Source organism: Hylaeus anthracinus, unplaced genomic scaffold, assembly GCF_026225885.1.
Source record: "Hylaeus anthracinus isolate JK02 unplaced genomic scaffold, UHH_iyHylAnth1.0_haploid 0, whole genome shotgun sequence".
Lineage (NCBI taxonomy): Eukaryota > Metazoa > Arthropoda > Insecta > Hymenoptera > Colletidae > Hylaeus > Hylaeus anthracinus.
This window is the reverse complement of record NW_026533254.1, coordinates 9,006,802-9,023,860: the sequence shown is the minus strand read 5'-3', so window position 1 is coordinate 9,023,860 and position 17,059 is coordinate 9,006,802. Positions and strand designations below refer to the sequence as shown.

Sequence of the window (17,059 nt, the reverse complement as noted above, 5' to 3'; positions counted from 1 at the left end):
TCAGGACATTTTTAGTCATATTAAAAAAATTTAACGACACCGTCAGCACGTTCTAAAATGAAACACAGCTAGAAAGCCAGAAGTGGCCCGAAAAACATCAGCATCGACTGTCTTCCGCGCGGAAAGAATTTAACGATACTGTATCGCGGGTAACTGTACGCGACATGGGACCGGTCTAGCACGAAGATGATTCTGGAACAGCGTCAACCTGCTCGAAGACAACTTTTCAGTCACATTAAGACGACTCTACTCGGATCGTTCGCATTCTTTCAATTCCAAATTCCAAAAATCGCCGATCCTCCGCCGTTTACGCACCTTATACGCTCTCCAATCCCCGGTTTATAGGTTACGGATGCTACTCTCGAGGATGCTCCTCGATTTTTCCGCTCCAGGAGAAAACGTGCAGCAGTCGTCGGAGAAAAGTCGTCCCTGGTCACGATTCGTGTGCTGTCTTGTCAACCGGGCGAATTTACTGCCGCGAGTACGCCCGATGAATGTCGAAGGGATCCTCGGGGTGAGCGTTGGAATCACGGCTAACTGTTGGTGACAAATCCTGTCTGAAACATTTCAGGGTCTGAGGAGCAACGTGACTGAAATCTTTGCGTTTGGTATTCTTTGTTTAGTTGGAGGATTCTGTATTAGATGTGCTAGGAAATTCCTTTACAGCGTTTGGAGATGACGATAGAGAACTATTTTTGGGGTACTTGTGCGTTCAGAAATTATTTTAGAATTATTTTAGGGCATAGTAAATGATAAGGGGCTGAGAATGAAGAGATAATTGAGCTTTTATTTCAAAAGAAGCTGTTTTGTTTCACATCTAGGACTTTATGCCAAACCTACCAGAGATACTGAAGGAGAATTATTTCTGGGGTACTTATGTGTTCAGTAATTATTTTAGAATTATTGTAGGACATAGTAAATGATAAGAGGCTGAGAGTGATGAGCTACTAGAGCTTTCATTTCAAACCAACCTATTTTATTTCACACCTAGGACTTTATATCAAAAACCTACCAAGAAGTGATTATCACATCAAACTGACCTGTAAATAGCTGGATCTGCAAAGCTAATTAATTGTCGTTCTCACACCAAACTAACCAATAAAATAGATGAACAACCTGATCTAATATACGACTCCACATGAAATCAAACGATAAACTACAAAACCTGCAGAGCTACTAGTCGTAGTCCTCTCGAGACTACCCTTTCCCTTTAAATCACTCTTGGGTTATCCACAATCTCGACTCAACTATCACTATCCATTTCCCACCAGGGATGTCTTCCTGCGGCGCGTAATAGTCAGTCAGGAAATCATCGAGAAGACACGCGAAGCCGTGCGAGAAATCACAAGGGAGCCGACACGGGTACCCTTCCCCGACTCCGGTGTATCTCCCTCATTGAGTCCCATCCGCAGGATCGAAAGGTGGGGAAGACTCCCTTCTACTATGGGACCTTAATGGTGCCCGAAGTAGGTCTGCTGCAGGCGGCAAGAAGAAGGAAACGAGGCGGTCGCCACTGGCAGCCGACGAAGAGAACCGAGTGAAGAAAATGCAAGTGGGTCCCTCTCCTATTTCCCTCTGCTCCAGCTCCCTTGGCGTAGACCGCGATTCTTTTCTGCCCTGCCGAAATCACTCGCGGGGAGAGGGATGCCCCGAAAGGGAGAGGAGAGCCTAGCGTGCACCGCGACGTTCCGCGAGAAACAGGGGAGCCGGTGGGGGACACGGCGGAGTAGCGTGGATACCAATCTGAGGGACGTAGAGGGGAGAGTCCCCCGAAGAGAAAGAGCGCGCGCGCACCAAGCGAACGCGAACTCTCGGTGGCCCGTGAGGCTCACGAGGTCTCCCCTCGTGCGATACTTCGGTATAAAAGCAATGCAACCTCTTTTGGATGTAACACACGAGGTTCGATCGACGCATCCTTGGCGTCCACGTTCACCGAGCCGCAACAGACGAGACGCGCAGGGCACATCGACGACGAAACCTTGGATAACGAACGAGTCACCGATCTCGCAACGTTCACCGCTGAACCGTGGGGCGATTCACGCCTAGTAAACATGAGCAAATACTCGGTGACCGTGCTGTGGCTACTTCCGGTGCTGGCGCTGGCGTTGCCCGCCAACGACAAGCCTGGAAGCGACAACGACCTGATGGCGACCATATACAACGATTGTTTGAAGAAGGAGTCGGCGCACTGCATGAAGTACAAAGTATTCTCCTACGTGGACAAGATGCTGGCCGATAAGGAGGATATCACGCTCACGGACGGGATCACAGTCGTCAAGACTTCCAACGCCGAGGAAGGAGCTCCTAGGTCGGTTTTGGTTGTCTCGAAGACCTCGTGGACTGAGATCAGACTTCGGCTTTATTATTCGAAGAAATTTTATCAGTCCGCTTGAGTTGACGTCAAGTTTTAACGCGAAGTTCTTCGGTTATTCGAGCAGCGGACAGGGCGTTTCGTTCTACATCCGTCAGAGGGACACGTCGGCAAGGCTGTTCTAGCGGATTCTGCATCAGATGTGCTAGAAAAGTCTCGTTGATTAGTTCTCTGACAGATCTAGGACGAAGTGGTGCGAGTCCCGTTGTTCGGACGATTGGTAGAGTATTTTGTATTGTTTAAGCAGGTGCGTCCTTTATGATTATGCTAATGTCCTACGGTGTTTTCACAGATCCATCGAGTCCAGCGACCTGGAGACGCTGCTGTTCGACCGATTGGGGAGGTTCCTCAGGACTCACACTGTTAAGGTTGATCTGAAGGGCACGGACATCCTTGGGGCCATCGAATCCGCTGGACGCAGCTTCGAGGACTTCACTGATAATGCTGTCGAAAGCCGTGGCAAGAAGAGTGAGTATAAACTATTGCTAATGTAGAATGCACCAGGTATTCATGAATGTTGGGAAGCATACAGGAATATAGGGGAGAATCCTTATTGGTACTATTAACTTGGAGTTTCTCAGAAAGCCAGGGATACCTGGAATTCTTTAGAACTTCCATTTTATGTAATTAGTAATATTTATGGTATACAGAGCAATATTGCAGTGTTTCATGCTTATATCTCATAGTCGAACACATCAGTAATGGTTATGTAATAGATTCTGTCTAAAGGTGACGCTATTGTTTGTGAAGTATTTTCAATCGTTGAATACTTTATCAAAACATGTTTAGTTTAATAGATTGTTTGAAGGTGTAACAGTGTCAAGTACGAGGAAATATTTGCTAGATGAGTTTCATTTATAAGCTCAACTAATAGTATTAGTTTTCATGAATTGCTCTGTGACTGATTCACCCTCTAGTTTAAACTTAAAACATTAAATAAATCCAGAGCATCGAATAAATCCTGAAGCTGTAACTACTACTAACAAAAATAGAACAATAAATTCAAACTTGCAAGGGCAAAGTAATTTAAGCTAATAAGCGGTAGTTGAGTGATTTACATACAGTGAGATTAATTAGTTCGACTTCCCAGGTGTACTCTTAGCAAACAATCACTTTGATACCAATTTCTGCTATCTACTTCAATCCTGAGAAACTTAATTACTTCGCGCCAACGAGTTCTTCCCTACCCGTAGTTAATTACGTGGCAAAGACAGCAGGTCGCCATCGAAACTCGTGGTCCCAATAAAAGTAGGGAGACAGGCTCCAAAGCGTTCGTTGCAATTAACACTCTCGATTTACAAGGAAATGTCTCTTCAGAATGTTAAGTCTGATATTAAACAGATTCATTTACATATGATTCAATGAAATGGAATACAATTTATGTAAAAAGAAACATATATTTACAATTTTCACGAGCAGCCTTTATTTTATTATACATTTAAATACACAAGTGAACTCGTAATACAAAAAAAAAAAAAAAATAAAAATATAATAAAGTATCCAATCATAATATACAGATTAAAAATAAACTACTTCAGATTCTTACATAAACTGCTCGCGACCATTAAATTTGACATATTTCACACTTAATTAACGTCAAACGACCCCCGTAATACCAGCAAATTAATACTAAAAATTGTTCGCACGATCTGTACCTTCATTACCTTTAGAAAACATCGATGACGAGATACCGGATCGCACCGTTTCGATAATAATAAACCCATTGATCAACGAGTCGGTTCTCAACCCCAGTAATTAACCTAGGTGGCGGATAACCGGGATTCGTTTTGTCGATGTCATACCGCGTTGCACGGGTTCCTTCGACGCGTCTCGGCTCCATTGAACGTCACCGTCGACGGGGAAGCTGGCCACGGAGACGTTGACCCACTGAGGAACTGGTTCCGCTTCCCCTTGAAACACCTCGGGCCAGGAGGAGAGGGTTACGCTCGATCACGCGAGGGGGGAGGGACGGACGGATCTCTCGAGATCTCGCCGCGCGAGATTTTTGACATACTTTCTTCGCCGGCACGGGGTACATCGCCTTGACCTTCGCCTATTCCACTTCGAGATCTCCTTGCTCCTCCGAGCTGTGTCCTGAGAAAGGTCGAGTCGCGTTTCTGGCGAGCGCGCTGCTAGCCGCTTTCGTGGGAAACGTCCCGCATTCGGACATTGTTCCGCGGGGAAATGCCGCTTTGAGAGCAAAGATCGTAATCGGTGGGAAACTGTGGCCACGGTACGGTGAACCTCTGCGCAGCTGAGCGGTAAATTAGACCGTGAGGCATCTGGACTTTGGTCCGAGAAGCTGATGGGAATGATGACACGCGAGTGACAGGAAAGTTACGCGTCCACCTGTATTTTTTTATTTCGTTTAGACCCCAGCTCTGATAGAAATCGAGGAAGTAGGAACTGTGAACATTGGTGGACATTGGTATCAGGGTTGAAGATACCCTTCTAGTATATCAAAGTATCCTTTCCACCGTTTAAAGGATCTGGAATGAATGAATCTAGAATACAGTCAGTCCCATAAATATGCCTACCTTTTATATCCATTGAAGAAATTTGTTTAAATTAAATGGTAGATTTGATGTGTCGAAGTGTGTATTTGTGTAAATATATTGATGTATATATAAATATGTACAGGTAGATGTCTATCCTTTTATATGAGTACATTCGTATACATATTTATAATGAAAAATTCATTTGGTATTATCAGAACTATTATTCAATTTAGTGAAACTTCTTCAATAGACTTAGATGGTATATTTATGAGATTGACTGCATATCCCTTTAATGAATCTAGAATGAAGCCTAAGTTCTTCTTTCTTGAGTTCCAGGGTTGTATACTATCCTAGTATATAAACGTATTATCTTTCCTACCCTTTAATAAAGTCTAGAATTAATAAATCTAGAATCAATCCCTTTAATGAATCTAGAATGAAGTTCTTCTTCTCCCTTGAGTCCCAGGGTTGAATATGCTGTCCTAATACATAAAAGTATTAACTATTCTATCCATTAACGAAGTCTAAAAGTCTTTCGTTCCTTTCCTTCAAGTTTCCATCATCCCTTTATTTCTGTTCGATTAATCAGCTATTCAGAACCTTGACAAAAATTCTTTCTCCTGTAGCACCTAGAAAAGTCTCCCCAAAAACGAAGTCAACTAAAACGAAAGATCTCACTACCCTCTATGCTACTAACTCCTGCGATTGAAATCTTCCAGAGAAAGCCCAGAAGATCCTTGGCCCGCTGATGATGGCCCTGGCGCTGAAGGCTGCAGCCCTGTTGCCCCTGGCCCTCGGTGCCATCGCCGCCATCGCCGGCAAGGCCCTCCTCGTGGGCAAGATAGCCTTAGTGATCTCGGCGATCATAGGCCTGAAGAAGCTCCTCAGCTCCAGCGGGAAGCACGTGACCTACGAGGTTGTCTCTCATCCTCATCACAGCAGCAGTCACGTAGTCAGTCACGACGAGGGTCACGGAGGTGGCGGCTACGGAGGCGGTGGCGCAGACTATGGCGGCGGCGGTTACTCCGGTGGCAGTGGTCACGGATGGGCCAGGAGTCTGCCCCAGGACTCACACGAATTGGCCTATCGCGCCCATCAACCACAGCCGCAATCATGAAGCTTCCACTAGAAATATCTCAACCTCACTTTCGACTCTTCCCTTTCGTTTCCACTTCTTCCTCTCTTTCTCTCTCTCTCTCTTTCTCTCTGTTTCTTCCTATCATCTCCTGCCCTCTATTCGCTATGTATATTTATTGTTCCTAGCTTTAAGACACTCCAAGATCCTTTCCCCTCTCGTTCTATCATCCTGCTATCATTCTGTTATCCCCTTTCCCCAGGCAACGGACCAGTACCTCCGCGAGATACTCGTTCCCATGTATAGCGTTACGCGAGCCTTGTTATTTATTCGTTGCGCCTAACCTAGTATTTATTTTCATTACACGACATCCCGCGTGTGCTATTGTTACTGCCTCCGTTGTTCTTTGTAATAAAGTGATGGCGAACGGCGCGCTGGCGTCTTGTCCCAAAGAAAAAAAAGCAAAGCGAAGTGAAATCCAGTAGATCAAGGCTCCCCCCTCCAAAAAAAAAAAAAAAAAAAAAATGGCGGACACCCACCGCCTCGTGTAATTCCAATCCGCATCGGCTGCTGTTTATGAAAACGCAGTGAAAGTAGCGTAGGATGCGGTGCATCCATTGATACCCGAACCAGATAAGACACGACGAGCGTGATCACGATAGAAAGTACACGGGTAACCGCGCAAGTTCGTGGCTGTCTTTTTCGAAAACTCGATCCACCGAGGAAGTATCTCTGAAGACATTATAAGATCGTTTACTCGACGTCTTTCGCTGCTGCGGATAGGTGAAATTTCACTCGATTAGTCGAGTCATTGTTATTACCGTAAGGTGTTCCATTCGTTTATTTATTTAACGTCTTAATTTTATAAAGGAATTTGATACAGTAAGAGTAATTAGGGAGCATCTGGAGTGCCGTTTTCAAATCTAACCTCATTCTGGAACTCCAGTATTAATTTTTACTTGACCGTACAGTTATAAAACCACGTGCATTTTTTTATTCATAATTCGAAGTTTTTACGAGGATGGTAATTTCGCCCGTGCCCGCTGCAGGCCATTCACGGTCGACCGAGCGGCGTCGTAAAGCCTAACGTCCCTCCTCGATGCCACTACTGACCCAGCTTCATCCAGTGGTCACTTAATGGCTCGTAAAAGTCGGGACTCATTCTGTTCCGCGCGGCACCCTCATTACGCATAGATTACTGGTAACCTGCATACCAGAAATAACGTTGCTCGATGAGAGGAACAACGACGTGTTCTATCAGCGGCGAAGCGACGCGTGACGCGGGGCCCCATCAACGGCGATCGTGATGCAGAAAATGACCGGGCGTCCAGGATCGTCGAACCGGAAATGGAAGACTCGGACAGAAGGTTCGTTCGTTCGCGCCAGATCTTGTCGCTTTCGCCGCGTCGGCCAGATCATTTTCACGGGCACTTACGTGGCCCGAGATATCGGTACCGCGACACCTCGAGTGTGCCATGATTCTCATCTAGGCGAGGTATTTCGATTAAAAGATCTATTTATAGAAAGATATTCGACATATTTCAACGGGAATTACGGGCTGAATTTTACGATCATTTTCGTGTTATGTCGGTTATGAGGCCTACTTGGAAACATTGATTGTATTTCAAACATTCTTTACATTGACCGATTGAGGATACTATCGATTATCGAGGTTCATAGTAAGTTGGGTCTATTTTACTGAAATGATTAATAAAGGGCCCAATAAAGATCAATTTGATCCAATAGAAAATATTTCTACTCAGATTCGTACGAAAGGTCCACCGAAGATTGAATTTAACTATAATTTAAGTAAAGGTTTACTAAAGGTACAATTAAAAAATACTTTCTTTGGACCCGTTTAAAAGCACCTGGCCCAAATATCACACATCAGGCTCTGGCTCCAGAGTTCCAACCGTACCGAGCTAACCTCGTTAGATCGGACAGAATTTGGCGAATCGCTGATTCACCACTATTCAGACGATAGCGGTGGCCAGCGGAGGCTATCGCGAAAGAGGGCCAAGAAATCGGGCCGGAACAGGGCCAGCTCCCCCCCGAAAATTTCTGTCTTGCCTCGGTGGTTTCCGATGCTTGACTGCGTTCGCGAACCCGAGCATTAAATGAACGATACCCCCCACCCCTATTAGCCAGACCTACGCGTATCAACCTGTAACGTGTTTTCACTTGGCGCGACCCAGTTACCTACACCAGCGCGATATCGAACAGGACGAAAATGGCAAGGATGCCAGGTACTGCAGGACAGCGAGAAAGAACGCGGCTAACCGGGCCGGTTGATAGTGTCTAACGGTATAGTCGGATTAGCGAGCCACCGTGTTTCTATTTTCATTCTCCATTAATCTGCTTTCAGCTCGATCGTCTGTTCAGGTGTAACTGCGAGATACAGTCTGTTTACGACGTCAAATGTTTCTTGAACCGTCGGATTAGGCGACGTATCTGGAGATCATTTCATCTGACTCTGATTAACCAGCTATCGCGTTCTTGTTCCGCTTCGAATCTAATTATAAGACGCAATCTGATTAACCGACATCAGCTTTATTCCGACTCCGAGACTGTGTATCGGGATTACTTCATCCTAGTGTGATTTGCACGCTGTCATGCCTGATGCGAATCCGTCCTCCGGTATGAGTGACTATGTAAGCATAATGGCACGATACAGGCAGCTATCTTGACATCAGGTGTCCCGCGGACTGAAGCGATGCATCAGGTGTGGGATCGTCAAGCAGTCTGGATCTATTTGCATTTTCAACGTTCTTATTCTTAGCTAGGATCGTCTGCTAAGTCCTAAACGCAAGGCCTCCGATGTCAGATATTTTCCGGGGCATCGGCTCATACAACACGTCAAGATCGTTCGGGTGTCGTTACCTTACCATTTTCGCTCGTCCAAGGCCTGCCCTTATTATTAAGACCCAATTCCCCGGACTTCCGTTTCCCCCGTCTCAGGGTCGATCGCGCAGCTCGAGGAGGACGCGACTCAGCGCGACGCATCCTTTCGATTTCAGGATTATCGAGATTCGCCGATAACGCGGGTGAAATAGCAACAAAAGGACTCGCGCGCGCATCCAGGGAGAACATCGAGCACGTGGCTGCACCGCGGCTAGGCGGAGACGTTCATTGTGATCTGGTTAAACCGGTCGTGGTCGAACGAGATCGAGGTACCAGGGCGAGAACGCGGGAGTAGCGAAACGATTCGCCTGAATCGGCGCGTCTGGACGCTGGTGGGATGCTGGGAGGAGGCGGGACAGGGAGCGTCCTGGCTGCTGGCTCGTCTACTCTGCCTCTGCTCTCCGTCCCCCGGGTGGTTGGCGAGACGCGATCCGCTCTCGGGGATCCTTGGCAATGAAAATGCTCCCACAATGGTTCTGTACGTACGCGGCCATGGGTGGGGATGAACATCGCCAGCTACGGAGGTACACCTGACCAGATATATAGAGCTAGGGCAGGGCTTCCGTTGCGGACAGTCCAGTTACAGTGCTCTCTGTACGCACGCATCTCGCGGCGTGGGCTAACAACGAGTTGTGGTGGTTAGACGTCAGCGGATCATCGGTTGCAACGCCGATCGGGAGAGACAAGGACAGAGGAGTCTACGTTGTACTGATTCGCGTCGAATCGCGTGGCAGACGCTCGTGCCGGTAGGTATCGTGACCTAGGGTAGTGATACGGGGATTGGGATAGGTCGCGGTTGTATCTGGATTAGATGCTACGCCGTGGGCAGGTGCCGCTTCGAGAGAGACTCGGAAGGTAGTTTATAAAGCAGAGAGTGACTTGGAAACGATATGAAACAGATTAGCGGTAAATCTGAATTGTTGAGGTAGGTCATAGTCGTATTTGAACTGAATATGGATCTGGTGGTAGATAGATGTTCATCAGCTAGAGAGGGACTTAGAAATCGCGTGGGATAGATCTGGGTTATATATGGATATAATACATATAGATATTCCTTCAGTGAGGCTGGTAACTTGGAAACGATATAGGACAGGTTAGGGCTAGATCTGAATCGTTGAGGTAGGTCGAAGTCGTATGTGAACTAAATATGTATCTGGTGATAGATAGATGTTCATCAGCTAGAGAGGAGTTTAGAAATTGCGTAGGATAGATCTGGGTTATGTATAGATATTACTTTAGCGAGACTGGTAAAACTAAACTTCATTTTGAGAGGATACAGAATAGGTCACTATCTGAATTCGATATGCATCTGGTGGTAGTCCCGCAGGTATCTTAGAACGGGAGTTAGAAATAGCGTAGCTTACACTACGTTAACCAGTAGGTACGATTAATCAGTCTTCAGTGCGACATGGAAAATACCAAAGTCAGGCCTGAATCGAATATGCGGTACATGTCAGACACTCTTTCGGCGAGGTGACCTAGAGAGTGACGTAGGGACAGTGCAGAATAGATCACCGTACGAATGGAATCTGGGTCAAGTGGTAGATAGTCTTTCAATAGCTGTCTTCGCCTAAAGAATTCCTCATAGATATCGTACAATCTGGGTTATGAAGCAGACATTCCTCTCGTAATTATGGTGACCTAGAAACTGACTTATGGGCGCCATAGATTAGAACCCAGCTGGATAGTACGATTTCACGGCAACGTGACAACGATACCTTGTTTAACGCGTCATTTTTCCATTTCCAGGCCCTCCAACCTATAGAAGATGAGACACTTCGGGCACCGTTACGTGTACCTGGCCTTCCTGCTGGCGTCAGCCTCGGCAAGGTCGGCGGACACCAGCCCTACCATCAACTCCATCGACGAGCAGAGCGCAAGGTCGAGCAGCAGCAACGTCTTCGCGGACCTGAGGCAGGTGTACCAAATCTACAAAGAGTGCGCTGACCAGGAGCTCAGTCCGTGCCTGAAAATGAGGCTCCTCTCCGCGGTAGACAGGATGTACAGGAGCATTCAGTTGAACGTAGCAGACGGGGTCACCTTCATTCGCGACGACCCCGCAATTGCCGAAGAAGATCCTGTCAAATCCCTCCAGGAGATCGAGGCTAGCCTGCCCAGAGCGTTGGATGACAAGGAGGACGCGTTGAATAACATGATCTACGACAAGATCGTGAAGTTCTTCCAGAGCCACACGCTGAAACTGAAACTTCCCAATGTCGAGGAACTCCAACGCAGTCTCGTGGAGGAAGGTGAGAACCTGGGGTTTATCGCAGAGGAAGCTAGGGTATAGGAAAGCTAGAGAAGGGAAAGGTCTGAGTCGATGCAGTGATCCGAAAAGAAGTTCCAGTTTCGATTTCCCGGTTCAGTAGACCGTATGGCCCACTCTTTGTTTGTATACGGGCTGACCTGGTTGAAGTGGATCAGCTAATTACTGCCTTCAGTTGTAATGAAGCGAAGCACGCTTTGTGGAAGGTTTCTTTTAGGATTAAGTGAAAATGGAAAATGCTTTTCGATGGTAGTCATTTGAGCTCTCAAAGTCATTGTATTTCGTTACTTTTGACATTATATCGATGGTCTAGAAGATGGTTCGGAATTTCATGTCAGAATCTATGACTATACATGACCCTGCAATAATAGTATCAAATTATAGAACCACATTAGTGTAAACTCTAAATTCACATTTCAACACCAACACATACAGTCAGTCCCATGAGTATTTGTACTCCTTACGTCTATTGAAGAAAATTTGTTTAAATTAATTGGTATATGTTTGTATAAATATATACACATATAAGCTTATTCATATACATATTTATAACGAAAAAATCACTCGGAGACGTCAAATCTACCTTTTTATTAAAACAAATTTCTTTAATAGACATAGAGGGTACGAATATTTAAACCATGAACATGAGCCTCGTCAGCTCAAATTATAGAACCACATTAGTACAAACTCTAAATTCACACCTCAATACCAATACATAAGTGCAAACCGTGAACAAGAACATCCTCGCGAGCTCAATATCTCAAAGCCCATCTTCCTCGCAACACAGCCCTTTAAGGTCACTCGAGTTACGCGTGAAACATCGCATCGTCACGTCTGGGGGAAACAATTACTCGTCCCAACTAGAGCATCCTATACAATAATTACTCCAATATTCACGCGTCGCTGATCTAATCGAATTAAGTGCGCTCCCGTAACAGTCTTCCCGCCGTCGTAGGTCGCAAGAAGAAGAAGAATATGGGCCTCCTGGCGATTCCACTGTTGATCGGTGGAACCCTGGTGCCCTTGGCCCTGGGAGCACTGGCCCTGCTGGCGGGCAAAGCTCTGATCGTCAGCAAGCTGGCGCTGGTGCTGGCGTCCATCATCGGGCTGAAGAAGCTGGTGTCCGGTGGCGGTGACCACGGGCACGAGGTCGTCCAAGTGGCAAGCGGCGGGCACGGGTCCAGCGGATGGGCGAGATCGAGCCACGACCTCGCCTACTCCGCCTACAAGCCGTCGTCCACCTAGGGAAACAATGGCTCCGGGGCGTCGAGCAGTCCTCTTTTCAATCTCACTTCGCTTTCCCCAGCCGGTACTTTCCTCCTCGATCGTTCGCGTCCTCTCCACTTCGTGACTTCGAACTTCGCCACGCTCTACTCCCTTTCTCCCATTTTCGATTTCTAGATCGCCTCCATCCTAAACCTCCAATCGCTCATTCGATCATCCTCAGTATTTATTGCTGACGCGTCAGCCATGTATATTTATAGATATGAAAATATATTAAGATCGATGTTCGTATCAGCGACTTACGCCTTGTTCTTCCACCGCTCCCGAATTCTCAGATGGTAGTCTTCGTGAGTACCATATAGGTACAGGAGAGAAACGTGAGTACCATATAAGAAACTTTATCGCTTGGTATCTACGTGGAAAGCTCTCAAACTGTTGGCAATTTGTATATTTACCAGAGTGGTTGAGGTATTGACGAGACTCCATCAGCGGGCACCATTGGGGGCAAGTTTAACCCTTTGCACTCTGCGTCAACTCGTTGCAAAATGTGTGAACGGGATCGCATTGTATGAAATAGTCCATAATCGCTTTGGAAACGTGTCCTTTTTGGTATTGTTAGATTTGATTATGAATTCTTAGATTCTTACATCTTTCAAAAGAGACTTCAGAATTTTGTTTTTTAATATATTCAATACATTCTATGATATATATATTGAATCCGTTCAATTGGTATTTTTTAAATCAAGTGCACATGCTTGTAATTAAACATAATTGAAAGTGTCCACTACTGAAGCCTCTTTTATAAGACCCTTTAATTCGTACCCGTTCCACGTATCGCCTTCTCATATATTTTTCTCTAAATTTCTGTACACATATACAAAGTCGTACACCATATTTTGGTCTCGATTTCTCGTGCAATTTCAATAAGAAAACATCAAGGAAACAAGGATTTTTTAAAAATTTACCCTAGCATAAATGTATTCTACATAACCACTAACAAAATTTGCTAGACTTACGATGTCCCCTCATAGAGGACGTAACATCCACGTGTAAGACTCGAGTCAACCATTTTCCAATCCTCAGATATAGAAGTCAAATGATTTACTGGTAGCCTCAGGTCGTTAATATCGTCTTTCGTATCCGTCGTATCACATATACTTCTCCAAACCAAGAAAACGACCGAAGCCCACCGGAGTACCGTAATCGATTAGAGTGGCAGGGCTCAACCACGATCCCTCCATCGAAAGTAACGCTCCCAGCGCGCAATTGGAAAAGTCGATATAGTTCGTCTGGTGGGTTGATCGCGGCGGATGCAGGCCAAGAGAGCGCGCTTCCGTGTTCTGCGCAGCGACATGGCCAGAGGAGACGAAAAGAGGCAGAGTTACCTACATACTGGAAACGCGCGAGCACCTTACGCACTGCGGGGACCCGGTGGGCCCGCGGTGCGCGCGTGTGCGCCTCTTACGAGGGCACACACGTCTGGCGACGTACCAGTAAGTAAACCAGGCCGAGCAGAGCCTCGTCCGGGCCAGCATCCGCGCCGAGCGTTTCCAAGGTGCGCCTAACACTCTCTACCGTCCCGGAGAAAAAGCGTCTTCCTTTTTCGCGTTCCCCACGGCCCCCCCTTTCGTCGATCGATCTCCCTACCGCCGTCTCGCTGGGAGGTTCATCGATCCTCGGGTCAGGTGGTCCCGTTCCGAAGATGCCCGTCGTTCTCGGGCCCTTCTAGGCTTCCGAAAGTCGTCTCCCCCTCGAATCCTCGAATCCTTCACCTCCTTTTTCTTTTCGCTGGAACCTCGCGCCGCGCGTGCTTCCTACGCGACACTCTTTCTCAGCGGAAGGAACGCCGCCTCGGGTTGGTGGGAACAAAAATTTGGTTGGACGTGATTCTTCGTCGGGGTCACTTGGAATGCTTTTTTGGGCGATTTTGTGAGAGAGAAGTTAGCAACTAGCTACTTCAGCGCGTATTTTTGTTATCGCAGAATGAAACGTCGGGTATTTTTGGTTAGATGTTTCGAATATTAGGGGTTCAAGTTTGTATCCATATAATATTAAGAATCTTAGTTGCTCAAGTTGTGTAGGTTTGGAGAAAATGGCGTCCTGGTCCCTGGCAGTAAGACTTCGAACGTTTCGTTCTTTAAATATTTTAGTAACACCACGTGTTGGTCACGTTCATGGCATTTCTAGATTCCTCAGAGTCTAATCTATCGTGCATATACCGATATTCGTTCATACTGCGTGGAGACTATCAAATTCTGTTATTCGAAATTGATTGAAAGCGGGTCAGAGGCGGTCGCATGTGGGACAAGCTTAGTGGTAATTATCGCCCCGATGAAAATACGCTCCCGTCGACGTACCCCGCTTTCTTTTCGTAGTTCTGTGGGAAATTGACACGCGCCGAGCCAGTGTCATTATTATTATTAAACGTCTCCATTACGTGCGCGTGGAAATATTACGGGGACCGAAATGTAATCAAAATGTCTTCAACGTGGAAAAGCTTTTTAATGAAAAATCGATGGACTTTTTTAAAAAGGGAATCGAACAACTGTCTTTACGCTGGGAAGAAGTGTTAGAAAATTATGGAAATTATTTTGTTGATTAGTATTTAAGATTTCTTTAATAAATTAATATTCATAAAATTTTTATCACTTTTTGCTCCTCCTAATATATTCGGAGTGTAGTCTAATACGTGGATCTCACTTCAGTTGTCGGTTAAGCACACGAAAACTATGAAAGCAGATCCTATTTGGTCTTGTTCCCAAGTTGCAGCCATTTTGGTACCCTAGCAATGCTTAATGACAAACCTAGCTGGTGATAAATTGAATTAAATTCATTTTAATTTTAAGTAAAGTATGCTCCAGAGTTTTGAGAGGTGTAGTGTATCTTTTTCTCGTGTTCTTCTATTTTACTGGACTCCTTTTTTGTTAATGGCATGGATTGTTGCTTCAATCATGGTTGCGTGAACTCGAGGATTAATTGCACACGCCACGGGCTACTCGCGTGAATAAGAGGGAAACGTTGAAGAATAAAACGATGTGGAAAGAAAAAAATGAACGGAGTATCATTCATTCATGCCGTGGACGTATATGGAAAGTTGCGTGGTCTGTCTCGCTCTTTGTCGAGGCGCAGCGTGTTCGTTTATTAATCTCCTTAAGTCTACGTATTTTGATGTACGCGAACTTTTACAGTACTTTTTAATACAAAATAGTAATTTTGAATAAATTTCACAAAACGCTAAGGAATGTATGATATTGTTACATTAAATAAATAAAACAATTTATACGATAATATTATATTAATTAAATTAGATATTAGAAATAATATTTTTTGGATTAAGCATTCGGAACAATGTTTTGAATAAAACATCCATTTATGATTTGAAGTAGGTTAGGCTATATTTAGACCAATTTAAAATAACGTTCGTTTATGATCCTAAATGACCAATCACCGACTACCGCGAATCTGTGCACCTGTTCGCAGGTAAATCTCGGAAGACCTACTTCCGACCAGTTCCTTTCCCAAAGTTACACGAAATTCCACGACGGGGATCAACGAGCAGGAATGAATTTCGTCGAGTGAAAATTTCGTCAGCCATGTACAGGTTCGAGGAACGTTTCAGCGGTGGCCAGATATAGCTGTGAATGGAATTCGATGACTAATAAGCAAGAGATCGAGCGAAACGATCGTAAATTAGCATTACAGAATTTCCTTTGATGAATGAATATTAAAAAATAAAATTAAAGAGATTCGTATGTACCATGCAATATAATTTCTATTTTAATTTGTATTATTGGTACCAAATTTTTATCTAGGTATCGAGAAAATGTTCGAACAGACTCGTCGATGAATCGCGCGAGAAATCATCGAACGAGAAGAAACGGGACGGAGGGAACAAGAGAGAAGACTGAGGGGCTCCACCAGGGTTCTGCTTCGTGGGGGCCTTGACCTGACCTCGATCCTCTGACGAGTTCACTCTCGCCGGCGTCGTCGAGAGGAAAGTGTTCCATTACCAGCAGCTCGTACCTTCCTCGCTGCGGGATTAGCGTTTTGGTCCACCAGAATAGCTCCTCGTGATCCCGTCGCAGTGTCACGTGTTGCACACGTGCTCGTGACACGGTTCGACGATCGGTTCGTCGATCTACTAGGAATCTACCTCGTTGACAGCAGCAGAAAGCAATTTTTTTTCGATTAAATAGAAAAATTCAATAAACTCACTTTTGACACATTTCTACCTAAAGTCACTCAAAATGAAAATATAAATGAACAAGACCTACATTCTTCTTTTATTACGTATGAAATACTTGTAGTCTTTGCAAGACTAAATATAATCTTTCCAATTCAAGATTTTACTTTTTGCAGTACTTGAAAAATGATCCACAATGATTTAGAAAAGTGGTTGCAACAGGTTTCAAGAGAGCCACGAGAGGATTTGTATTTTTCAAAAAATTAATGTCAAGAAAGCGTAGTGTAAGAAGAGAACAAGGAATCGGTCGAATAAAATTCTACCCTAAAGTGCCAGGAATCAAAATTGACATTCGTCGGTTGCCACCAATGGAGATAAAGTGAAAGTCCTCAGTGGGATGTAACGTCTGCGATTCTCTTCGCGTCTTTTTTTTTTCGTTTCGCGTCCGCCAGGAGCTTGCAGACACTTTCGTTTTATCGCGTAGGTGATTTTATAGAACTCGTTTGCGGTGATTTTCTTTTGGTCTGCGAAGTGTTCTTGC

At 45.2% G+C, this 17,059-nt stretch overlaps 2 protein-coding genes across 2 annotated transcripts; both read left to right on the top strand.

Moving 5' to 3' along the window:
- The first annotated feature begins 1,903 nt into the window (after nucleotides 1-1,903).
- LOC128889190 (uncharacterized) lies at nucleotides 1,904-6,505 on the top strand. Its single transcript, XM_054146602.1, has 3 exons — nucleotides 1,904-2,308; nucleotides 2,664-2,839; nucleotides 5,589-6,505. Exons 1-3 carry the CDS (start codon nucleotides 2,052-2,054, stop codon nucleotides 5,984-5,986), a joined length of 831 nt encoding a protein of 276 aa, XP_054002577.1. The 5' UTR covers nucleotides 1,904-2,051; the 3' UTR covers nucleotides 5,987-6,505.
- Nucleotides 6,506-9,464: 2,959 nt separating this feature from the next.
- LOC128889210 (uncharacterized) lies at nucleotides 9,465-12,442 on the top strand. Its single transcript, XM_054146657.1, has 3 exons — nucleotides 9,465-9,591; nucleotides 10,595-11,094; nucleotides 12,067-12,442. Exons 2-3 carry the CDS (start codon nucleotides 10,614-10,616, stop codon nucleotides 12,354-12,356), a joined length of 771 nt encoding a protein of 256 aa, XP_054002632.1. The 5' UTR covers nucleotides 9,465-9,591; nucleotides 10,595-10,613; the 3' UTR covers nucleotides 12,357-12,442.
- The last annotated feature ends 4,617 nt before the right edge of the window (nucleotides 12,443-17,059 follow it).

Bases quoted from the DNA above. Each gene is read 5' to 3' on its own strand.
- LOC128889190 (XM_054146602.1), top strand. From the start codon at position 2,052: ATGAGCAAATACTCGGTGACCGTGCTGTGGCTACTTCCGGTGCTGGCG. The intron at 2,309-2,663 runs GTCGGTTTTGGT...GTGTTTTCACAG, and splicing joins GCCGAGGAAGGAGCTCCTAG to ATCCATCGAGTCCAGCGACC. The intron at 2,840-5,588 runs GTGAGTATAAAC...GAAATCTTCCAG, and splicing joins CGAAAGCCGTGGCAAGAAGA to AGAAAGCCCAGAAGATCCTT.
- LOC128889210 (XM_054146657.1), top strand. From the start codon at position 10,614: ATGAGACACTTCGGGCACCGTTACGTGTACCTGGCCTTCCTGCTGGCG. The intron at 11,095-12,066 runs GTGAGAACCTGG...CCGCCGTCGTAG, and splicing joins ACGCAGTCTCGTGGAGGAAG to GTCGCAAGAAGAAGAAGAAT.